The 15138-nt window shown below is 40.5% G+C and overlaps 2 protein-coding genes across 2 annotated transcripts in view; one reads left to right on the top strand and one right to left on the bottom strand.

Annotated features, from left to right (window-relative positions):
• Positions 1-4: 4 nt before the first annotated feature.
• rabac1 (Rab acceptor 1 (prenylated)) lies at positions 5-2266 on the top strand. The gene is made up of 6 exons (XM_078790780.1): positions 5-131; positions 661-794; positions 884-1096; positions 1162-1259; positions 1468-1569; positions 1706-2266. The coding sequence occupies exons 2-6, from the start codon at positions 685-687 to the stop codon at positions 1792-1794; spliced, it is 612 nt and encodes a 203-aa protein (XP_078646906.1). The 5' UTR covers positions 5-131; positions 661-684; the 3' UTR covers positions 1795-2266.
• Positions 2267-6167: 3901 nt separating this feature from the next.
• The window catches only part of atp1a3b (ATPase Na+/K+ transporting subunit alpha 3b), a 32328-nt gene continuing 23357 nt past the window's right edge, over positions 6168-15138 (bottom strand). The window contains exons 10-22 of the mRNA XM_058052737.2: positions 14893-15137; positions 14253-14445; positions 13355-13530; positions 13142-13278; positions 12911-13061; positions 11222-11390; positions 10992-11146; positions 10794-10917; positions 10567-10712; positions 10363-10493; positions 10184-10285; positions 8541-8632; positions 6168-7221 (exon numbers count right to left, since the gene is read on the bottom strand). Coding sequence (XP_057908720.2) covers positions 7193-7221; positions 8541-8632; positions 10184-10285; positions 10363-10493; positions 10567-10712; positions 10794-10917; positions 10992-11146; positions 11222-11390; positions 12911-13061; positions 13142-13278; positions 13355-13530; positions 14253-14445; positions 14893-15137 — 1850 coding nt within the window. The 3' untranslated portion in view covers positions 6168-7192. The remainder of the gene's footprint in view (positions 7222-8540; positions 8633-10183; positions 10286-10362; positions 10494-10566; positions 10713-10793; positions 10918-10991; positions 11147-11221; positions 11391-12910; positions 13062-13141; positions 13279-13354; positions 13531-14252; positions 14446-14892; position 15138) is intronic.

Here is a 15138-nt window from a genome sequence, read left to right as displayed (position 1 = left end):
ACAAACAAAAATAAACAGTTACGAATGTAGTCAAATGGGGGCGGTGTTTTGTTGATACCCAAACCGGAAGTGGTACGAATATCCACATCACTTCCGTCAACACTCTTGAAGGAATTTGGACAACTTCAAGTGTGAGTGTTATTTTCATGACAAATACTATACTCGTTAATCGACACGTTTTTTGTTTTGTTTTTTTTTTGGGGTGGGGGCTGTAGCCGTGTGTTGTTTCCATTTGAAACTGCTAAAAAGCATCGATGTTAACGAGCTAGCTAGCTAGCTCTGATTTCTATTGTCTGCGTTTAATGGAAGTGAATTCACTCAAAGTTTCTACGGAATTTGATGCCTGTAGTTTGACCGCAGCTTTGTATTATACAAATAACTTTGTGTTTTAACGTGTCGTTTGCCCAGCTTGTAATTGAGTCAAAAACATGTCGTTTGCCCAGCTTGTAATTGAGTCATATTTTCCACTGCAGGAACACTGCACATTTAAAACGTGACTTTTCCTAGCGTCATTAAACTCATCACTGTAAAATCCAACTACAACAGTAAACATATTGTGAAATAATAGCTTTGTGACATAAAAATCGGGATTGTAAAAGAAGTTATGATATATATTAAAAATATATGCCAACAAATATTATGCACTGTTGTCTATTATAGGTGTAGAACAAGTTAGTCGAGTTGATGACAGCTCCAAAGGGCGAGAACTGCCAGGTCGACATGGAGAGCAAATCTGGAGACCTGTTCGGCGGTGAGGATGCTCGTCCAACTGTTGGAGCTGGAATCTTGTCCAAGTAAGACATAGATCCTATTTAACATTAAACTGAAGTGCGGTTACACAGTCCTTGCGTAGAAGACCTTGTGTTTCCTCTGCTTGCTGCAGACTGGGCCTCCCCAAAGGCATCTCCGCCAGTGTGGCCAAAGAGTGGCTGGACAGGCGCCGGTTGTCCATCCGACCGTGGGCGAGCTTCGTGGACCAGCGCAAGTTCTCCAAACCTCGCAACTTTGGCGAGTTGTGTCAGCGGGTGGTGAAAAATGTGGAGACGTACAACAGCAACTACACTTTCATCTTCCTGGGCCTCATCCTTTACTGCATGTAAGATGGCCGCAGTGTTTGTAAGGAAGGAGTCACCGTCTTATATATGTTGTCTTACATTTCAGAATCAGCTCACCTATGTTGCTCATTGCGTTGGCTGTGTTCGTCGGTGCTTTCTACATCATTCACCTTAAATCCCTGGAGTCTAAACTGGTCATCCTTGGTGAGTACAGCTTATAATAAGTTGATATTTGTGTGTATATATACGATGGAACCTCCATTAGCATCATTAATTCATTTTAGAAGGTGTGATTCTAACCGAAACAGACGTCAATAAATCAATTTTATCAATTAAGCTAAACGCCAGATGCTATATACAGTGCTATATACAGTATTTACTGTATACTCAATATGTGGTATTGTTCTTTCAGGTAAGGAATTGACAGTCCCACACCAGATGAGTCTAGCTGGAACCGTCTCCTTACCTGTGTTCTGGCTGGCAGGAGCCGGAGCTGCAGTTTTTTGGGTTCTGGGTGAGTATTTTCCCATGTACTACATATGTACTGAACATCAACATTAAGTACAATGTGACAATATTAAAATAAAGCATTAATTGCTTTGTATCAATGTGGAACAATAATGAAGTAAAATGAACCATCACTCTTCCAGGTGCCACCTTGTTTGTGATCGGCAGTCACGCCGCGTTCCGTGAGATGGAACCTTCCGACATGGAGGAGCTCCTCATGGAGCCCGTGTGAAGACCACGATTTGCACATGAGTGTACTTCTTAGAATGATTCTCTCATTGGTTACTTAGAGTAATAGAGTATCTGTTACAAATGATTACTGGTCTTATGGTGCATTCAATCACATTGTTCGTCAAATGCCAAACTTTTACTTTTATATGTCTACTGTCTTTTTTTCCTGCAGTGTTTGGGATACTTGGATTAAATGATTAACTGCTAAAAGAGGAACAATTACCCTTAAAAAAAGTGCAATTTTAAAGGAAGATTGATTCTGCATGGTACTGCAGAAAATGCACAATGTACTTAATGCACACAGTCAGTCTATTTAGTACATATATAACAGTAGATTATACATTTTCGCTTGATGCCTATTTTATTGGAAGCTGTAATCCCAATATATGCATGTCATGTAATCAACATTTAATCTTTTTCCAATTGGATGAAATCATTTTTTGTGTGTTATAAAGTTGGGCCATGCAATCAAACTGCTTTTTTATTGTGGATGTTGCTCTAAAGATTATACTAGTGATCTGAATGTGAAAATACATACCACAAACGCCCCAACATGCCAAAACCCATTACTGTAAAACACGCCCCTTACCCTAAAAGTAGGGGTCTCAAACCGAGATCCATATATCCAACAGTCATTAAGTCATGACCCACATTCATTCATTCATTTTCTACCGCTTTTCCTCACGAGGGTCGGGGGTGTGCTGGAGCCTATCCCAGCTGTTGGGAGAGACGGGGTACACCCTGGACTGGTCGCCAGATTATCACACGATTATCACAGGGCACATATAGACAAACAACCATTCACACTCACATTCATACCTATGGACAATTTGGAGTCGCTAATTAACCTAGCATGTTTTTGGAATGTGGGAGGAAACCGGAGTACCCGGAGAAAACCCACGCATGCACGGGGAGAACATGCAAACTCCACACAGAAATGGCCGAGGATGGAATTGAACCCTGGTCTCCTAGCTGTGAGGTCTGCGAGCTAACCACTCGACCGCCGTGCCGCCACTAAGTGGTGTTATTAAATGTCATTTGAAATGATACACAATGATTTCAGATTCATATAAAGCATTTTGTAAAAGACCTGATGAGGAACCTGACACCTTCATGCATACATTAAAATATCAATATTGGTGTAAAATACACCAAAAAAACATGTAGTTGTCCCTCGCTATAACGCAGTTCCAGCAGAGCTGAGGTGAGCTGAAATGCTATGGCTGAAAACAAGGTCCCCTCATTCTGTGTGGAAGTGGTAAGCTTTTGACTTTTTTGTCCTTCCCCACTCAGTTCATTTTCTACGCTTATCCTCACGAGGGTCACGGGGTGCTGGAGCCTATCCCAGCTGTCTTCAGGCGAGAGGCGGGGTACACCCTGGACTGGTTGCCAGCCAATCACAGGGCACATATAGACAAACAACCATTCACACTCACATTCATACCTATGGACAATTTGGAGTCACCAATTAACCTAGCATGTTTTTGGAATGTGGGAGGAAACCGGAGTACCCGGAGAAAACTCGAAAACAGAAAACCCAAGGGTGTGATCGAACCGAGGTCTCCTAGCTGTGAGGTCTGCAAACTAACCACTCAACCGCTGTGTAGCCCCCCCACTAAAGTTAAAATATGTAAATTGGAGAGGCTAATTAGTTAGCTGGATAGCAGTTTTATTAGCAATTTAATGGAATTCGCTATGCTAGCAGCAGCCGTCTTTGTTCTAAATAACGGATTATTGTTTTTCATTTTCAACTATGCAAAAAAAAACAGAGTAAAAATTAACGAGAAAAAAAAGCAGTATTATATTATTCCAATTAAATTTGTGATTCGACACCCAGACTGAATTCACGACCCACCAGCTGAGAATCAGCTGAGCCCACAGGGGGCGCCACAAAAGCCAAAGCCATTAAGATAAGATATGCCTTTTGACCTCAACATTGCAATGTTGATATCATCTTCGCTTATTATTTAAAAAAAAATCCCATCCAAGCTCACCTACCCTGACAAAACATAAAACATAAAACACCTGCAATTTTCCATATTTCTGCAAAGGAAAATGATCCGTTATCTGTTAGCGTTGACTCCAAATGTTGCATCGCGCACCAAACCCCCTCTTTGGTCCCCCCATCTTCTTCATGTGACCTCTGTGACCTGTGCTCGGTGACAGCACAGCGAGAGGACCCCTTACTCAAGTTACCATGGCGATGACCTTGAAGCCCTCCCGTCACACACACACACACACACACACACACACAGAAGCTGGCTTATACACTGCGGCAAAGGCGAGCGATCGATATTCTATTAAATGGAGTGTGGTTGAAGGTGTGGGGGCGATGGGGGTGCAGAGGGGGGGTGGTGGGTGTAGTCGCACTGCAGTGAGTGAGGCAGCTGCAGAGGCAATTGGGGAGGGTGACACAAAGTGGGTGTGCATGTGTGTGCATGTGCAAGTGATGTTTGTCACCGTAAAGTTTTTTTCATTTAAAAGTCACGTACACGTACACACACACACACACACACACATACACGTTGACTTCAATCACAGCAGCCTTGGTGGACACGCCTAAACAGCTTTCTATATCACATTTGTGGCTCCATATGCCGACATATTAGCAGATATATGCTAATTTGCAGTATATTGTATTATCTCCAATGTGGCCTTATCCACCTATTTTAGTCTTACTCAATAATTATACTCATATACCATATTATCTATGATGTGGACTAATTCATTTAATGTCGCTGAATCGCTACAGAACTATGATATTCCAATGCACTTTCTCCTTTAATAAAGTAGAATAAATTAAATCATATAAAATCCAATAAGTCATGAAATATTCAAAATTCTAACAATGGAAAACTTGATTTTGTATGTAATTTGTACATAATTTAAAAATGTGACTTGTATATATAGTTATACTAAAGCTATAAACAGTTTCATTACCTTTCTTTGCTGATCACATGGTTCATACAGCGTCCACTGCAAATAAACATGTACATTTTGTGGTGTTGAACAATATGAAACAGTGTGAAAAAAACGTATTAATGATTGATGCGAAAAGAAGTAGGATTGAATACTGACTCCTTTTCGGACATGTTGAAGTGTATATATATATATATATATATATATATATATATATATACATATATGTTGTGTATATATACACACTAATTTAACCTCATATGTATGTTCTAAATAAATCTTACCATTAAAAAAATAAAAATTATATTATTATGGAAGTTGAGGACACAGAATATTATTTCTACGTAATGTGTCTTAATGTAAAAAAATTAATACATTTTATTTTTTTATGAAATTGAGCCAATTTATATTGTGGAACCTGATTAAATAAAATGTGTGGAAGTTGCTGATACATTTATTAAATAATAAAATAATATAAAAGAAAATATTTTACAAACTACACTAAAATAAAATATTTACTTTTTAACAATTTAATACACTTTTAATTGATAAAATAAAAAATATTGTGTGGAACCAGGTTTTTTTTAATGCAAACTAATCATACCATTTTTTAAAATTATTATTTTAAATTATTTTGTGCAATAATTCATAGTAGTATCATTTATTTAAATTATTATTGAATTGCATGGAATGAAATGTAAAATATTACTTTTAAAGATTTCTTTAAAATGCAGTATTATTCAGTTATTAATTTAACAATATATTATTTTTTGTAAATTACTGGTAATTATTCCTATTTTTTAAAAGTCTCATTAAATATTTTAAAAAGATCTCAAAATAATAAAAACAAATAGTATTTTATTTTAAAAAATCTTAACAAAATATTGTTGTGTGGAATCAGCATAAAATATTTTATATAAATATTTATACTTATACTAATATTTATATATTATACTTATATAATATTTATACATTATACTTATATAATATTTTATATAAAGTATTAAAAAATATTAAAAGTATTTCTTAAAAAAATATTTTATCATTCATTAAAAAAAAATCCACAATATATTTAAAAAAGATCTCAAAATACTCCGTCAGCATGTAATATTATTTAATATTTTTTTTTAGTGAGATGATAGCAGAGTACAGGTATGAGTGAAGCTGAGGAGAATGGGATACAGAAAGACACAGGCAGAATCAGGTTGTATTAAATATTTCAGTGTTGGTTTCATTTATTTGACACACACGTTCTTACTAGTTGTGTAGATTTATTGACCTTGAATATCAACCTTTAAAGCAGCCAGCCTGAAACACATACACATACACCTGGACCAGGACCAGGGCTAGGACTCATCATCATCATCATCATCCCCACATATGACAGCACACCTACATTGAGTCTTGTTCGATGTCTTTGCAACATTTGCTGTAGCCTGTTTTGTTGTTGTTGGAAAAAAAGGGGCCAAAATAACTGAAACCAATCCAAAAAACCTCTCGCGATCTCACCATCATTTTTAATAACAATAATGTTCTTTTATTGTTTTTCTTTTTTTTTTATTGTATTGTATTCTTTTAAATCCAGTATAGAATTGTATAGATTTCCTAGTACACAGAAAGATTGGAGTATTTATCAAGGTTCGGGTGGGTGGGTGGGATGGGAGGGGAATGTTGGTACTTGTAGTTAACAATGGTTTCACACAGTGTACACAAACGAGAGACAAACAGGGAAGGAGGAGGAGGAGGAGGAGGAGGGAAGGACGCTTTGTTGGGCCTCACATATGCACCCCCCACCCGCCCCTTCTAAATCTTAATTAAAAAAATAAATGAACTCCCCCTAGCTGACATACTGTATGTTTAAAAAAAACCCAACAACAACAACACTGTGGCCGCGGAGAATGTGAGGGAATTGGCGGGGGGGGGGGGAATTGAAAAGACGACCACCGTGCTGGTCCTCCAACAAGACAGGAGACGCAGGTGGGAAGTCAGTCAGTGTGAACGCTATTTTTGTATGCGGTCCGGAGGACGAGCAAAGGTGATGAGGTCGGGAGTGATGAGAGAAAAGCGAGCTGTATGGCCCTTTTCCGCCAAGCTTGAGACGCCGTGTGATCATGCCCGTTCAAATCTACATAGACAATATGCAGCTGCCGTTTTGGTAGATATTATATTGGTTTATGTACACAGCAGTGAAAGAACACATGCAAAGACTATCATAGGAGGTGGCGACAAGGGACGGCTGGGGAAGGGGGGAGGGGGGGCGGGGGGGTTGAACGTAGAAAGTTGTAAAGGTGCTTTTGCTGTTTTTAATCTTTGGGGCGGTTGTGGTGGAAATTGCTTCAAAGCATGTTTTTTTGTGTGTGTTTAAAAGGGGAAAGACAGGGGGGGCAGGGCATCTGAAGTTATAAGTGGAAGGAGATGTGGTGGGAGGGAAGGATGTGGGGGTCGGGTGGGGGTCTGGGAGCAACAAGACGCTCCAACGATCAATAGTATGTCTCCTTTTCCACCCAGCCTGCAGGGCAAAAAAAAAAAAAAAGGACGGACACAGGTGAGTTACTATTTAAATACAATACATGTACTTTTAAACATTTCAATTTAATCCATTCAAATACATCAGTTATAAATCATTTAAATTAAATAAAATGTAACTTAATCACATTTAATGTTAATTAATTAATTAATTAAAATTAATAAGAGATAAGATATGCTTTTATTAGTCCCTCAGTGCGGAAATTTGCATTGCGCAAGAGTACAGACTCAGTTAAGCAGTACAAAGTACAAATTAAATACAATACATGTACATTTAAACATTTAAATGTAATCCATTCAAATACATGAATTATAAGTAATTTAAATTAATTAAATAAAATGTAACATAATCACATTTAATTTTAAATAATTAATTAATGTATTAAGTAATTTAAATTAATAAGAGATAAGATAAGATTTGCTTTTATTAGTCCCTCAGTGCGGAAATTTGCATTGCGCAGCGGCAAGAGTACAGACTCAGTTAAGCAGTACAAAGCACAAAATTAAATACAATACATTAAATTTAAACAATTAAACAATTAAACATTTAAATTTAATTCATTCAAATACATTAATTATAAATATTTAAATTAATTAAATAAAATGTAACTTAATCACGTTTAATTTTTAAATAATTAATTTATTAATTATTTTAAATTAATAAGAGATAAGATATGCTTTTATTCGTCCCTCAGTGGGGAAATTTGCATTGCACAGCGGCCAGAGTACAGAATCAGTTAAGCAGTACAAAGTGCAAAATTAAATACATGTACATTTAAACAATTAAATTTAATCCATTCAAATACATAAATTATAAATAATTTAAATTAAATAAAATGTGACTTAATCACATTTACTTTTAAATTATTTATTTATTTAAATTAATACGAGATAAGATATGCTTTTATTAGTCCCTCAGTGGGGAAATTTGCATTGCACAGCGGCAAGAGTACAAAATACACAATATAAAAAAATTACTTAATTACGTAATTACTTATTTTTTATAAAAAAAACAATATAGCAACAATATAACAACCCAAGTATTAACAAATCAACAAGTTATACACAAATACAGTTTGTCTATAATATGAAATTAGATGAGATATATGACCAGTCTATACACTATGAGATCTTGCTAGTGAGTTAATATGAGACATTATAGAAATACTTCACTTAGAACTTAATATATTGCACTTAGAGCCTTAATATTGCACAGTGAATATATTAATAATATACTTTCTATATAAGTCTACTAAAACATGAATAACATAATATAATGCAAAAGTATATGGAAAAACTCACCTCCAGGGTTCCTACGGATGAGGAGTTTTCGAATTTCATCATAAACAAAGATGAGGAAACTGTAAGGGAACGCGCAAAACCACCAGGAAGGCCTGCAGATACACGCAAGACAAGAAAGGGACACGGGACGGTTAAATATACTTTGTTGATTATGAAGAATTATCATGAGCACAACAACATTTTATCGCGTATATGGTAATCCCTCCTTTATCACAGCTAATTGGTTCCAGACACGACCGTGATAATATAAATGGAATATTTTCATAGTTAGCAATAACCTCTGCAATCATGGAATAAATTAAACAGACCGTTTGGGTCAGAAGCAGGAAATCCATGGAAAAAGAGGTGCAGGATCTGGAAGGTCTAGAAAGCTTTATGTGTTATTGTGTGTAGCTGTAAGGCACTTTTATTCTCTGGATTTTAACACGGAGTGAATCGCATGGTCCTGTGTCTTTTAGTTCTTTCTTTTTATTTTAATTGGTTTTATTTTTTATACTTTTATTGCTTTGCTTCTTGTTTTTAATATTTTAATATATTTTACTATTTTCTTTCTTATTTGATCTTTTAGTTTTGGATTAAATTCAATTTGTACCTTTATTTATTGTTTTTTTTCTTTTTTAGTCTGTGCAGCACTTTGGAAACTTGTACCGCTTTTCCTCATGAGGGTCGCGGGGGGGGGGGGGGGGTTGCTGGAGCCTATCCCAGCTGTCTTTGGGCGAGAGGCGGGGTACACCAAACTCCACACAGAGATGGCCAAGGGTGGAATTGAACTCTGGTCTCCTAGCTGTGAGGTCTGCACGCTAACCACTCAACCGCTGTGCCGCCTGTTTATAAAATGTGCTATATAAATAAAGTGGATTGGATTGGATAGCTGCTCTATAGGAGACGACAACTCAATACAAAGGGGCCGTAAATGAGCATATTAGGTCCCCTTTAAATTGTTTTGGGGTCATTTGTCACCAATATTAATAGGAATAAACTCTTTCCATCTTATACTTAGATTCCTGGTATTCTCTGCAGAAAATAATGGCCTTAAATATGACTATAACAAGAAATTAGTAACTAATACTAATAAAAAAAAAAAAGAAGAAATATGACTAAATAATAACATGGCACGGTGGTAGAGTGGTTAGCGCGCAGACCTCACAGCTCAGAGTTCAATTCCACCCTCGGCCATCTCCGTGTGGAGTTTTCATGTTTTCCCCGTGCATGTGTGGGTTTTCTCCGGGTACTCCGGTTTCCTCCCACATTCCAAAAACATGCTAGGTTAATTGGCGACTCCAAATTGTCCATAGGTATGAATGTGAGTGTGAATGGTTGTTTGTCTATATGTGCCCTGTGATTGGCTGGCGACCAGTCCAGGGTGTACCCCGCCTTTCGCCCGAAGACAGCTGGGATAGGCTCCAGCACCACCGCGACCCTCGTGAGGAAAAAGCGGTGCTTATGTGGGTTTTGTCCCGATGGGCCGGTACTGGGGTGTAGTAGTTTACGAAATGGATGGATGAAATAAAAGGTCCTCGGCCACTAAATGAAGAAATATATATTCGGTATGTACTGTCCTTTATTGGACAGGGCTAACATAAGGATGAACGGCTTTTACAGGGCTAGCATACAAAGCGGACTAAAGGTGTCATGATACTCACTTTAAGGGGAACATCCTGAGGGCCACATCCATGCCCGGGCAGTAGGACAGAAAGGCGGCCAGAGCAGTCTCTTCAAACAAACCGAAAATCAAGATCTTGTTCCTGTTTGGGATGGAATCACGGCGTTAAGAGAAGAGCGATGGGAGCTGACAGGAAGTGGAAGACATTGTCGGACTGACTTCATGCCCTGCTGGAACACAGAGTTACGTCTAGTCTTGCAGATGATGACGTCGGCCCACTGCACCACCACAATACTGACGAAGAAGGCGGTGTGGCATGTGAACTCCACGATCTTCCTCTGCTCGTACGTCTGGAATGGAAAACACAGGAAGTGAGCACAAGAGAGGAAATAAGAGACAGGTAAAAAAAAAAAACGTATTTACCCATTGTTGTCCATAGCTGTCCTCCAAGTCGTTGACTGAACGGTCATCCCAGTTGAGACGGATGCCCACAAGACGAGACGGCAGGAAGCCGTTTTCAGCCAGGATGACAAAATAGGAGAAGAAGCCACCGAGGGCCTGGATCATGCCTAAAGAACCAAAACCAAAAAGAACCAAAATTTTACTTGTGCTGACTTAATACCGCCAAACTCTAACCAAACTTCACCCACCAATTTGTCCGTAAGCAATGCTGATGAGGCGCTCGTTCACCAGCTTGTCCCTGAAGGGGTTCCTGGGCTGACGCTTCATGATGTCGCTCTCAGCCGCCTCATAGGCCAGGGAGATAGCGGGCACCTGAGAGAAGACGTCATAGTTATAGCATCTTGGAGCGTAGAGCAGGAGGACGGAGTATTTAACAGCGGAGGCACCATGTCAGTTCCCAGATCGATGCAGAGGATGGTGATGGTGCCCAGTGGCAGGGGAATATTGACGATGATGAACAGGAGGAAGGGTGTGATCTCGGGGATGTTGCTGGTCAGGGTGTAGGCGATGGACTTCTTCAGGTTGTCAAAGATCAGGCGACCTGAGGGGGAGCAATGATGCCATAAATAAATAATAATAAAAAAAAGAAATCTATTCGACTGTTAATTCTTCCCACCTTCCTCCACTCCAGTAACGATGGAGGCAAAATTGTCATCCAATAAGATCATGTCTGCAGCTTGCTTGGACACGTCAGAGCCGGAGATTCCCATGGCAACACCGATGTCAGCTTTCTTCAGCGCTGGGGAGTCGTTCACACCGTCGCCTGTCACAGCCACAATAGCACCCTGGGAGAGGAAGGGGTGGATGTGGGTGGGGGACGAGGATCTTTTTACTCAGACCATTGGCGCCATCTCGTGTCTTATACCGGTATTGCACGTAATCTGCCTCATACTGATTTAATTTTAGGGTGCATTCACACTCCCAACAGGGATGTACAAACCTTTCCCGTCAAAAGTCCATCAAATTTCAGCTTCAAATTGTAAATATTTTTTTAAATAGTAACTTTATTAGACTTACAGTATCTGTAGGAGTGATGAGAGTACTGCAGCTTTGAATCCAACAGAGGGCGCTGTCTCACAAGTGTCAAATTTCTTTAACAAAACGTGGAACTGCACATTTTGTGAGTGCAGTACTGTATGAATTTAAAATGGGTTTAGTAACTGTACGAGATTTAGTAACTGTACGAGGCTTAGGGCATTGAGTTTCGAGGTTTTTTTCTTGTGAGAGCTACTTTTACAAAAGGAAAATGGCCAAAAGCATTTATTTTCATAGCTTATATCAACACAAACACACCAAAATTAACAAAACCCAAATAGTGGGGATATACCATATCGCACAATATATATTCATTCATTCATTTTCTACCGCTTTTTCCTCATGAGGGTCGCGGGGGTGCTGGAGCCTATCCCAGCTGTCATCGGGCGAGAGGCGGGGTACACCCTGGACTGGTCGCCAGTCAATCACAGGGCACATATAGACAAACAACCATTCACACTCACATTCATACCTATGGACAATTTGGAGTCACCAATTAACCTAGCATGTTTTTGGAATGTGGGAGGAAACCGGAGTACCCGGAGAAAACCCACACATGCACGGGGGAGAACATGCAAACTCCACACAGAGATGGCCGAGGGTGGAATTGAACCCTGGTCTCCTAGCTGTGAGGTCTGCGCGCTAACCACTCGACCGCCGTGCCGGCCTGCACAATATATATCTTAAATACATTTTTAAAAGACTTGTGGGCCGTGAATAACCCCCTGGCCACACACCCTGACACCCCTGCACTAGGCAATTCACACTGTACCGGAATTGCCCCCCCCCCTTCCTGAATCCCACTCGCCTGTTCTCACATTAAGCATTCAAGCTGCAGCTCCACGTTTGTCCCATCGCTTTGCTGCAATTTCCGTGGCTTTGTGGTTTATTTCCAGTTGTATTTTTGTTGTTTGGATTATTTTTTTGTGGCAGCTGTCATGAATTACTTTACTTTAAATGACGAGTCATTATTCCGCACACAAATATAGTCACGGGTTATTGTTATCTCTATTATGAAAGTTGACGATTATCATTCAGTACATGCCAGGAGTGATTGCATCACTGCACTGCATTGCAGTCATTGCATGACTTGGCTAAATTTGAGTATGCATAGAATTATGTCAGGCCAGCTATTCCATTCCTGTCAAAGGAGGGAAAGTGTGCCAAACTGGAGCATGGACCAGAGTCTGGACTTTAGGTGTGAGTGCATCCAATTTGCAACCCATTTAAAACTAACAAAAAACATCAAATGTAGTAATATTATTCAAACCTGTCTCTGGCAGCCCTCCACGATGATGAGTTTCTGCTGTGGCGAGGTCCTAGCGAAGACGATTTCAGTGTGGTTTCTCAAGATGTCGTCCATCTGATCCTGAGAGAGATCTTTCAGGTCTGTGCCATGGATCACGCAAGCTTTGGCATCCCTACAAAAAAAAATATATGACACAAGTAGTGTTATGGAGGTTCAAAGTGTGTTTACATACAAAAGAGTAGTTTGACTTACCTGGGATTGACCTGGCTGACGGGGATGTTGAGACGAGCAGCGATGTCCTCCACTGTCTCGTTGCCCTCAGAAATGATGCCCACTCCTTTGGCGATGGCCTTGGCTGTGATCGGATGATCTCCAGTGACCATAATGACCTAATAAAGCAGACACGGTGAAGAAACTCTGCTTCATGTGTGGAGTCTTTACTGTAGTTGTTTTGGAGATGCTCACCTTGATGCCAGCAGATCGACATTTGCCCACAGCGTCAGGCACGGCGGCACGGGGAGGGTCGATCATGGACATGAGACCAATGAAGCAAAGGTTGTCCGTCTGGAAGTTGACATCATCTGTGTCGAAGGCAAAGCCCTTGGGATATTGGTCCTCTGGAAGCATCAGGTGGCAAAAACCTGCATGGAAAAACAAGAGTATGAGTAATTCCATCAATTTTCTATGCCGCTTATAACCTGACTAGATTTGCGGGGGGTGTGCCGGAGTAATTAAAACTAGAATTGCATGGTTGTAGATAACCATGATGTATCCCACCATTCATTCATTCATTTTCAACCACTTTTCCTCACAAGGGTCACGGGGGTGCTGGAGCCTATCCCAGCTGTCTTCGGGCAAGAGGCGGGGTACACCCTGGACTGGTCGCCAGCCAATCACAGGGCACATATAGACAAACAACCATTCACACTCACATTCATACCTATGGACAATTTGGAGTCGCCAATTAACCTAGCATGTTTTTGGAATGTGGGAGGAAACCGGAGTACCCGGAGAAAACCCACGCATGCACGGAGAGAACATGCAAACTCCACACAGAGATGGCCGAGGGTGGAATTGAACCCTGGTCTCCTAGCTGTGAGGTCTGCACGCTAACCACACGACCGCCGTGCCGTCCTGTATCCCACCAGACATCCTCAATTATAATTATTTTGTAATTGGATTATTAAGTAACCTAAAGTCTCTTGAGGGGAAAAAAAATAAGAAAATTGACAGGAGATAAAAAAAATTGGCCCATGTTGAAATACATGCAATAAATCAACAAAAAAAAACCTCTTTCAACATCTTCATCTGTTATAGTGCAGTTTTTTTCAAATATTAGCCTCCAGCATCCATGAGTCCTTACCCAATACTCTTTCTCCCAGTCCTCCCAGCTCCATGTAGGCATTCTGGAAAGCCTCCTTCATCTCCTCATCCATAGGTTGCTCTTTGCCCTGCAGCATGATGGTGGAGCAACGGTCCAGGATCCGTTCAGGGGCACCCTTCATCACCAGCAGGTAGCGGTTATCATTGGGGTCTTCTGTCTCATGCACTGAGAGCTAGAGGAGGAAAAGTTCAAGTTCAAATGAGAAAGCCTTGTTTTCATGGGTGAAACATCCATTCATTCATTCATTTTCTACCGCTTTTCCTCACAAGGGTCGCGGGGGGTGCTGGAGCCTATCCCAGCTGTCTTCGGGCGAGAGGCAGGGTACACCCTGGACTGGTCGCCAGTCCACACATATAGACAAACAACCATTCACACTCACATTCATACCTATGGACAATTTGGAGTCGCCAATTAACCTAGCATGTTTTTTAGCATGTGGGAGAAAACCGGAGTACCCGGAAAAAACCCACACATGCACGGGGAGAACATGCAAACTTCACACAGAGATGGCCGAGGGTGGAATTGAACCCTGTTCTCCTAGCTGTGAGGTCGGCGCGCTAACCACTCAACCGCCGTGCTGCCCTGGTGAAACATCCAACACTCTGCAAATATGACGTACTTGGTATTTGTTGGTGGAGTTAAAGGGGATCTCGGCGACCTTCTTGTTCTTCTCCCTCATCATCCTGACTGAGCCACAGGACAGTTCGATGCACTTGAGCAAAGCCGACTCCGAGGCGTCTCCCGCCACGTCACGTTTGAGGATGGCCACCGAGTCTTGTCCCGCCTTGAACTGTGCGCGGTTGCACAGAGAGGCGATACGGGCCAGAGACTGCCATGTCACCGAACTCTTGTCGAACGAGGCACC

This window comes from Doryrhamphus excisus, linkage group LG5 (genome assembly GCF_037039965.1).
Source record: "Doryrhamphus excisus strain RoL-2023G ecotype Guam linkage group LG5, RoL_Dexc_Guam_v1.1, whole genome shotgun sequence".
Lineage (NCBI taxonomy): Eukaryota > Metazoa > Chordata > Actinopteri > Syngnathiformes > Syngnathidae > Doryrhamphus > Doryrhamphus excisus.
The sequence above is the reverse complement of the archived record's forward strand: the minus strand, read 5'-3'. Positions and strand labels throughout refer to the sequence as shown.

Excerpts from the sequence above, each read along its gene's own strand:
- rabac1 (XM_078790780.1), top strand. The coding sequence starts at position 685 with ATGACAGCTCCAAAGGGCGAGAACTGCCAGGTCGACATGGAGAGCAAA. Across the intron at positions 1,097-1,161 it reads GGCCTCATCCTTTACTGCAT|AATCAGCTCACCTATGTTGC; the intron begins GTAAGATGGCCG and ends CTTACATTTCAG. Across the intron at positions 1,260-1,467 it reads GTCTAAACTGGTCATCCTTG|GTAAGGAATTGACAGTCCCA; the intron begins GTGAGTACAGCT and ends TTGTTCTTTCAG.